General features: G+C 34.2%; 2 protein-coding genes across 2 annotated transcripts in view; one reads left to right on the top strand and one right to left on the bottom strand.

Moving 5' to 3' along the window:
- The window catches only part of LOC117124575 (trace amine-associated receptor 7f-like), a 4727-nt gene extending 274 nt beyond the window's left edge, over positions 1-4453 (top strand). Inside the window, exon 2 of the mRNA XM_033270863.1 lies at positions 3095-4453. Within this exon, the coding sequence (XP_033126754.1) occupies positions 3113-4078 (966 nt within the window). The 5' untranslated portion in view covers positions 3095-3112 and the 3' untranslated portion in view covers positions 4079-4453. The remainder of the gene's footprint in view (positions 1-3094) is intronic.
- Positions 4454-4599: 146 nt separating this feature from the next.
- Positions 4600-9958, bottom strand: part of LOC117124545 (ATP-dependent RNA helicase DDX55-like) — a 12575-nt gene continuing 7216 nt past the window's right edge. Inside the window, exons 3-6 of the mRNA XM_033270805.1 lie at positions 9427-9542; positions 9074-9172; positions 8802-8870; positions 4600-7182 (exon numbers count right to left, since the gene is read on the bottom strand). Coding sequence (XP_033126696.1) covers positions 7138-7182; positions 8802-8870; positions 9074-9172; positions 9427-9542 — 329 coding nt within the window. The 3' untranslated portion in view covers positions 4600-7137. The remainder of the gene's footprint in view (positions 7183-8801; positions 8871-9073; positions 9173-9426; positions 9543-9958) is intronic.

Below are 9958 nucleotides of genomic sequence, written 5' to 3'. Positions count from 1 at the left end.
TATTTTGTCATTCTTAACGCGTCCTACGAAATTCTTACGAGACAGCACTAGTCCGTGAATTTGTGAACAAGATCGGAGATCTAAAGATGCAATCTCTACCGTGCATCAATGGCGGCCTGCTGGATCTCAAAAGAGATTCTATAATTTTTTAATTTTTTTTTTGTTTTAATTTTAAATAGTTTTGCATTATGTGGCCGTTTGCTGTTTCATGGGTTTTTCCCATTTGCCTGGTCGCTAGCGCATTCTGTTTTTACATTATATCCAGCGCCTTTTGGGTGATCCTGAGGGAATGCTGCAGCCACACCATATTATCTCAATGGTCCAAGATCGCAAAAACTGAAAAAACATGTGGTCGCCTGCTCCGCAGCCGACTGATGATGATGATGATGATGATGGGGGAGTATCGGGGAGGGGGGTCTGCTTCCAACCCCCCAAGAGCACCTCTTAGATACGCCACTGCTACGCAAGTGCGAATATCCAGTGTGTTCGTATGCACCAGTGTTCAAATTGTTTTTGTTTGAACAATTCTATTGTAGTATTGTATTGTAGAATTATTTATATTAATTTTTGTTTTGTGACACCTCAGCGCATAGAGACTCTGTATTATGTCGACAGCGATAACCATTGCCATTATACTGTTTCTATTTCAGCTATAGTCTCATTCTTGGTCTGTTAATATCAATCATTCCCGCTCTTGTTTTTCTTACTTGCCAAATCTCTATTCTAGGAAAAGCAAGTTAGCAACTACGGTACTAATGTGTAGTTTTCATATCTGGAGTGTCACTAACAGGTCAGACTGGTGACGCAGTGTTTTTGATTAGTTTGAAATAATAATACGCGGAGTGTGACTGAGCTCCCAATCAATACGTCTTATGTAAAAATTAGAATAGTTTAATCATGATTGAGTTTATAGATTGGTCAATAATAATAAAAAAAATCGGAAATTTTAACAAGTAAATATTAAAAAAATAACAGCATTGGAGCTCTTTACGTTAACATTAGACAGGTGCTATAATCTATTAAAAGTTCAGATTGTGTTTGGCTTCTCATAATGACTCGGGGCAGGGAAGGAGGTAATTAAGTAAACGACCGGTTACAGTATTGCTGCCGCTAGACATATATAGTACCAGTAATGGTTAAATATGTTTATAACAAAATAAAAACTTCTATTCTTTATTGGTCTAATATATTTAAAATAAATACATCAGAAATTCTTCATTTATACACTGCAATAAAAGGTAAGAAATTCAATATACAATTACATATAAAAGGTTAATTTCAAATAGAAAAAGTTACGTTAAACGGCAAAAACAATTCAATATATACAATTCAAATAAATACTTTAGGTAATACAATAAAATTTACAATTATTAATTAGATTGATATTGATATGATATGATCAAGGTGTTCTCTCCATGGGTAGAAAAAAAAATACTGACGGTCTCTATGCATACGGTGACCTCTACAATTATAAGAACACAGGAACATCATAATTATTTATTCAACAAAAAACAACATTATGTACAATGGCAGCATGTACAGAAGCTGCATGGGCTTGTCTTTTAAATACTGGGACTAAACAGTTTACATTACACACAAGAAAAGAAAAACTTACAACTAGAAAAAAAATGTATAAATATACAGCCAATGATCTAACCAGGAATAGGCGCCCCCACACCCACCAACCAAGACCACGTTTGGTCATGGGTAGCGCCAGCCCCCTCCCCCCTCCGTCGGGGAGAGTTGCCACCCCCCTCTCGTCGGGGAGAAAAAGCATACCGGTAATTCGTCGGGGAGAAAAAAAAAGGTGGGCCTATGTATTTTCTACATATTAGTAGACTCTAAAATCGATTAAATAAGCCTATGAAACCCTTAAATTGTCAACATTTTCGCCCCCTTTTTTTCGCCAACATTTTTCGCCCCCTGGACCACTTTCGAAACCTTTTAATCGAAGTTCGACCACACCCACTTTGCTTTCGACGGGGAAATCTGACCCCTCGTCGGGGACCTCGGCCCCCACCCCGGGCAAATCCTAGCACCACCCCTGCGTTTGGTAAAAGGGAAACTAATTCCCAGTCACAGGTTCCAACCACACACACAGCTACAAACAAAGACCGGTCAATCTGGCGGCCTCCATACAGGAGGAAGACATGCAGTCCCACCTCTCCACGGTCAAATCACTGACTGTATTAAACAAATGATATTACTATTTACATCAGGCCCTAATTAACTAAATTGTAATATATGTTTCAAATATCATCTTCTTAATGTTCTTTTTTTTTTCTTCTTTTTTTGTTTTTGAGATGGGAGGTCATTTTGTTTGGTCCTAAGGTGGTTTTAAGATCATTCTAATAGAATTTACCATTAATAAATATAGATCTTTTACTTGTTTCTAGTCTGTACATATTATTAACATTTCGTAATTTGTTTGCTCGATCTGTTTCTGGTTCTTGTTTCATTATTTTTTCAATAGGGGCTGAGGGTGAAGATGATAATTGTTTTGGTCGTATACTTAATACAGTATATTTATTTTTTTAAAGAGGGGTTTAAAGTAAGTTCTTAAAGTCGGTTGGGGCCCGGTGTTATCTTATGAGAAGCTGCTACAAAAACTTAAATTGGCTGTCTCTAAAGGACCGACGTGATCAAATTTGAATCGCTTACATTCTCACCTATCCATCGTTTCCCTAGTCCCTCTAGTCCTCTCTTCTGAACTCCAATATTCTGCTGTCCACTTTTCCCTCACAGTTTTCTAAAGGCAAATCTATAGACCTAAACTATTCTTATTCGACTCGTAAATTTTTATCATACTTTAATGTACTTTTTCTTTTTGGCCTTTCACTTTTTTAAATACTTTTTTGAAAATTTGTATATTATAGCTAATCATGTAGCTAAGTTAGTTTAGTGTGGTTCCAGACTTCGTCATGGTGCTTTAAGTGTTCCCCAACATTATGTTTTAGTTCTCATGTGAGAAATAAAAGTTTGGCTTCTAACCCATTGTCTTGTGTGTATTAGTATTTGTTTAATGTCTTGGTTTTAGTCAAGAAAAAATAAATGTAAATGAAATGAAACAACAATTTGTTTATTTTTATTACAGGTATTTTCAATAGCGAAGATGGTGTTGAATTACACAGAAAATGACAATGAAGTTTACCGTTATATTCAATTGATGACAATCGGCCTTTTCACCTGTCTGAATATCGTCATCGGATCAGTTGGAAACGCTTTGGTGTTCTTAACTGTTTACTCGATCCCGTCTCTACATACCGTATCCAACGTACTTCTTGCGAGCCTCGCTTGTTCAGACTTCTTGTTGGCAGTATTTGGACTGCCATTGGCAGCATATGCGAATGTCCGCTCAGGAGTAAATATTAGAGATACTTCAATCAAAGCAGATATCCTCTACATACCAGTCTATGTATCTTTTCCTGTTTCTGCATGGCATCTATTATTTATTTCACTTGATCGGTATTTTGCAATCTCCTATCCATATAAATACCAGGCTCGTGCAACAATCCAGAGAACATTTTACCTCATCATATTTTCGTGGGTGATCGGAATCACCTGGGGCCTAGTGCCGTTGTTCGGTGGATTAGAGATAGATGAGGACTGCCTTTCAGATATTTGTCGAACTTTAAATAATTCATCACTTCGAGTTCACGAGATAATGAGTTCAGCCTTTGTAATTACTGTATTTATTGCAATTGTCTTAATTTATGCTAGGGTATTTTCCATTGTAAAAAGGCTTTCGTTTAATGTACGAGATATACCAAGATCAAATAGTATACCCATTCCAAGAAATACTATCGAGCAAGCATCACTGCGTAACACTTACATTAAAGTTACCGCAATGGTAGTTGGAGGATTTTTCATCAGCTGGTTACCAATGGTGGTTTATATGATACTCAACACTGAATATAAACCTCACAACGTATCGCTAAACATTCTCAAAACTCTAGCAGAATGCACAAGTCTCTGCAGTATTTCATTAAATCCGTTAATTTACAATTTCATGTTAAAGAGTTTTCGAGATGGCTTTCGAAAAACGATCAGAAAAGTAATGGGTAGTTGTACAAATTAACCCTATCGATTGGAGAAATAAGCATACTCAAAATTATAGGTTGCTTTCCATACGTTAAGGCCAAAACAAATTATTGTGCTGGCCATGCCCGACCGACCTAAATTTTAAATTATTGTGCTGGCCATGCCCAACCGACCTAAATTTTAAATTTAAAAAAAAAAAAATTTTCCTACTGACCTACTCATTTTTTTGGATTTTCCCGAAACGTGGCCTACACATTTTTTTTTTTTTTTGCCTAATAAGAGAGAGAACTCGGCTGTCAAATATTGGAATATTCCTGTAAGCTCCGCCCTTTGGATATTGTTGTTAAATTTAAGATGACTCAAAACGACAGCGTAAAACATGCAGGCCTATTTGTGGAACGTGTGCTTGATTGTAGACCTGTTTTGATTGGTTAATTGTTAGATTTGATTGACATTCACCAGAAAGATGTAATGACTCTGGTGGGCTTTCCTTCAACACTATGAACGTCGTGAGTAAAAAAACAAATTAGAATAGAACATAAAATAGAGAAACTCGTATTTAATACAAATTATTGGTTTTAATATCTACAACCTCAAGCAGCTCACCAACCAAAAAGAAAACAGAAAATGTATCGGTTATTATTATCTTTTTTCCACAGATTCAACATCGTAATTCTAGTCACATGGTACAAAAGGAACCATTTTCTAATAGTAGCTTAACTCTTACCTTACCTATTGGCCGTGATGCGTCTCGTGTATATTTTATTTACTATTATGGGAAAATGAATAAAGTTTGTTAGTGAACATATGCAAATATATGTAATGTAAATCGGGTAAACAGTTTGCCGCCTCTTTTTTTTCTATCATGCTCTCGATTTACCTTACGAGCTGACACTTGACCCCATCCCATTACCCCACCAGACATTAAAAAGCTATTAATTTTTAATCAGAACTCTCATCAATAATGTAACGGTTTCCTGTAATGTTTTGTAAAATGTTTGATATATGTTTAGAATGTCTAATACAGCTGTTGTCACATGTACGAGCGTTTCTGCTTTGAAATTGAAAGATGTTAATACTGTATTTGTTTCATTTAAGACAATTTTAAATATAAGCATTATGTTCCTACAAGGCTTTATGTTTCTGTGACTAAAGTTATAAAAAAAACATAATTTTCTTTAGTAGTGTTTTAATAGTATTTTTGTTTTTCCTGTTTTTTACTTTATACTTTTTAGTGACTTTTTTGTTGCAATTTCAACATCACTTCTCATTATGGCAAAATGAAAAAAAGCCCTATGTTCTGACATAGTAAGTCTAGTTATTATTATTATTAATATTTGTCACGTATATATTTGTTATTATTATCATCATCATACTTGTCGTTGATTGGTGATCAATTTGGAATAGAAAATTCTACTTATAATTCATGGCCGACAGAAACTGCCCCGGGGGGGGCAGTTTTTGGCAGAAAATAAAAAATGTTCCCTGTAATTAAATAAAAGTGACAATAAATGCCATCATTTTTAATTTATTTGTCTCAATTCTTATAGTAATTTACTGCACAAAATTCTTAACTATCACATATAAACAAAATTGTTTAATACAGGTCCAGTTAAAAACAACTTTTGGGACACTGGTAAAACCTCAAGGGCATACTGTGTATCGTTTTGTATCTTGTAGTAAACACCAGTAAAACTATAAGGCATCATGTGTCCCATTTTGTATCTTGTGGTAGAAAACACAGGTAAAACCTCAAAGGCATACTGTGTCCGTTCTGTATCTTGTAGTAAACACCAGTGAAACCTCAAGGGCATACTGTTTCCCAATTCGTATCTTGTAGTAAAGAATGGTAAAACCTCAAGGGCATAATGTGTCACATTTTTTATCTTGTAGTTAACACGGGTAAAATTTCAAGGGCATACTGTGTCCCATTTTGTATCTTGTAGTAAACACAGGTAAAATCTTAAGAGCATAATGTGTCCTGCTTTGTATCTTGTAGTAAACACGGGTAAAACCTCAAGGGCATACTGTGTCCCGTTTTGTATCTTGTAGTAAACACCAGTAAAACTATAAGGCATCATGTGTCCCATTTTGTATCTTGTGGTAGAAAACACAGGTAAAACCTCAAGGGCATAATGTGTCCTGCTTTGTATCTTGTAGTAAACACGGGTAAAACCTCAAGGGCATACTGTGTCCCGTTTTGTATCTTGTAGTAAACACAGGTAAAATCTTAAGAGCATAATGTGTCCTGCTTTGTATCTTGTAGTAAACACGGGTAAAACCTCAAGGGCATACTGCGTCCCGTTTTGTATCTTCTAGTGAATACTGGTAAAACCTCAAGGGCATACTGCGTCCCGTTTTGTATCTTCTAGTGAATACTGGTAAAACCTCAAGTGCATACTTTGTCCAGTTTTGTATATTGTAGTAAACACTGGTAAAAACTCAAGGGCATACTGTGTCCCATTTTGTGTCTGCTAGTAAATACTGGTAAAACCTCAAGTGCATACTGTGTCCCGTTTTGTATCTTGTAAACACAAATAAAACCTCAAGGGCATATTGTGTTCTCATTGTATCTTGTAGTAAACATGGGTAGAATCTCCAGTGTATACTGTGTTCTGTTAGTATCTTGTAGTAAAGAATGGTAAATTCTCAGGGCATACTGTGTCCCATTTTGTATCTTGTAGTAAACACATGCAGAAACTCCAGTGTATACTGTTTCATGTTATATATCTTGTAGTAAACACAGATAAAAACCTCAAAGGCATACTGTGCTCCATTTGCATCTAGTAGTAAAGGCGGAGGTCAGGGTTTCAATCCCTCGCTGTGCATTTTGCTTGTGCCCTTGAGCAAGTAGTAGTATCTGCATTGCTCCTCTCCACCCGCCCAAGAGTATAAATGGGTACCAGTATAAATGGGTACCAGTCAATATTGTATCCCATTTGTATCTTGTAGTAAACACTGATAAAATCTCCCGTACATAGGTTGCTTATATCTTGTAGACAATGGTAGCATATTTCCAGTGAATACTGTGTCTCATTCCAGCATTTACATTACAATTAGTTCACTAATAAATTTACAGTGAAATTTTCAGCAACATTATGCATTTAGACCAATCTCATCTTCATATTCTTTATCAGATATCTGGAATTACAAACAGCAATAATTATAATAAAAATAATACTTTGATGAAGATTCATCTATCCAGGATGTAAATAATATAATATTATTGTTATTTATCTGCCAAATAACATGACACTTTACCAAACAAGATTTAGAAAATAATAAAAACAACAAAAAGTGTAATATTAATACCATATGAGATCAGTGATATGTTATGATCATGAACTAATTAAAATGGTATTCTTATTTTGTAGAAAAGAATTATAAATATACATATACATTATAAAGAAAAGTAAAAAACATCTCAGCTAACACCTGTATGTTATAATATGCTCATTACAGTGTACAAAGCGACTGATTTGTAGAAACATAAATATGTATTTATAACATAATATCACAACTCAATAACATCAAAACTTTTTATTAATGTCATTATATTATCTGACATCAACTAACCACAACGAACTTGCAAACGTTGGAAGAGGTTTTTGCTGGAATTCAGTTTAAAAACAGTAATTCATAGAAGTAGCAGTCTATAATTATTTTTAATTGGTTAAATCCTGTAATGAGATGTAGTTTGTGGAGCATTAAATGCTTTTTGTACTACTTGTATATTAACCCCAAAAGTGCTAAGTCTACGTTAAATGTCAAAGCAGCAATAAAAATCATACGGTTTTTACTATTGTCTATGTTTTCATACATCCTTATTACTAAAGCTCTTTCCAGATTATCACAGTTTTATTGACAAAAAAAATGTTGTATGCCCAGCATACAGATATAATAAGAGTACTAGAGCGCTAACGCCAATGCATTCCATCTTTGAAATATGCACAGCTATGTAGGTGTACTCAACAAGATGGCTGCTGTAGCATTGTTTTCAATGGGGCGCCCTCAACTTAACCTTGAAAGTTTTGAGTAAAAAAATAAAACTTGAGCGTTGCAGTGTTGCATTGTAGGGTATATGATTTTGATTTTTATTCATCAGTACTTTATTAATAATATTAGATACTCCACTAGGCCTCTTTTTGCCTACGCTAGTATAATAATTTATTAAATGTTATTAATAATAATGATTAATGAAATAATAGTTTGTCAGAGGGTTTATTTATATAATATGTATAATAAGCCTGTAGGTGGCGCTTTCCTACGACGGCCATCTTGTTGAGTACATATACACACTAGTTGTTTAATAGCTGTATGATGCCCCACGATGAGCGTACTGTATATGATCATGATGTCATGATGATGATGTTATGTCATTTAAAAGCATGTCATGTTTTAGTCAAATTTGACAGTCTGTGTCCAATAAAATTACATCTTTAAAGTTAGTCTGAGAGTGCTGCCTCTTCATTACTTTAAGAATTATAATTGTTAAGAATAACACGGCTACCACTACTGTACTTCTATCTGTACAAGGCCGTAATAGCTGTTGATCTTTGCAGTATATAATACTGCATCCAATACTTCAAACGGTTAACAAAAATCTAAAAAAATTTAAACAATACACAATTTGTTTGTTTATATGCCTTGACCTTTTACATGGACATGTACAACGGAAACTCCAAGATGGTTTGTTGATAGATGCAATTAATTAACATACAAACAAATTCTACTTTTAAAAAGAACAAGCAATAAAATACCTTGCCCCTCTTGAGTTTCTTCACTAGCATGGCATCTTTGGCAAGTTCAGCCAAGTCCTCTTCATCAAACTAATTAAAAATAGCAATACAGGTTAACGATCTTAAATTCACAATAAAATAACATATGTACAATAAAAATACAAATAAAATACCACTAAACAGCCCTAATCACTTGAGTATGTTTTCTACAACATTGTACAAGTATATTTTTATATAGTTATATGAATAATGAATGAAGAATTCAATTGATTCAGTCAGTTGAGAGATCTTACTTGTTGCTGTTTTCTTTTCTTTGACAACTCTTTCCGCTGTCTTCTGTCCTGTCGCTTGTTTTTCTTTTCTTTGTTCTGAGACCAGGCTGTTTGTTTTCTCTGAAAATAACAAAGTTAGTATGAGCACTAATTTAAAATGTTTATCAGCAGGTTTGTAATCTCAGATCTTGTTGTGCATGTATGTTGTATGTTTATATATTTCATACCCATTAGACTATTTTTTGTTATCCAATCTGTTATACAGTTACAGTAAAACCAATTATGAATTATTATTACTTGCTGTTAATATGCATGGTATGTGTGTGTACAGCTGTCTATCTATGAATATCATAAAAATTGTGAAATTGTCTTACTTTAAACTGTTTCTGCTTTCCTTTTTGTTTTCCCTCTTCCTGTAGCTTCAGTTTCTCCTGACGGTGTTTTTCTCTTGATTTTTCCCTGATATATCCAGATATTGAAAATTCATAATCTGTAGTTTTCAATTCAATTCAATTTCAATTCAACAAACATTTATTTCATCCAAAAGCCAAAAATGTACAATATAAAACAGGGCTTCGATGAGGACTAGCCTAGAAGTAAACTTGTCTCAGCTAGTCCTGAGACTGGATTTACAATAACAAAGAATGACAATAAGAAGCACAAGTAGAACCACAGTAAAACTTAAATGACTTAATGACTATATATATTTGGACGTAAAGTGTATCTTTAGTTCACTCTTAAATTTATTATTATTTTTAATTTCTGTTATATTACTGGGAAGAAAAAACCGAAAGGTCCACTGATTAATCTCAGATAAGAAAGTATAATACATACTCCAAGTATTGAAATACACGCCATCGTCTTGGGTTTCAATATTTCAACATTAATTATGTCATCATCATGATG

This window comes from Anneissia japonica, unplaced genomic scaffold (genome assembly GCF_011630105.1).
Source record: "Anneissia japonica isolate Jap-2015-1 unplaced genomic scaffold, ASM1163010v1 scaffold287833_len2544123_cov190, whole genome shotgun sequence".
NCBI lineage: Eukaryota > Metazoa > Echinodermata > Crinoidea > Comatulida > Comatulidae > Anneissia > Anneissia japonica.
This window is presented reverse-complemented; position numbering and strand designations above follow the sequence as displayed.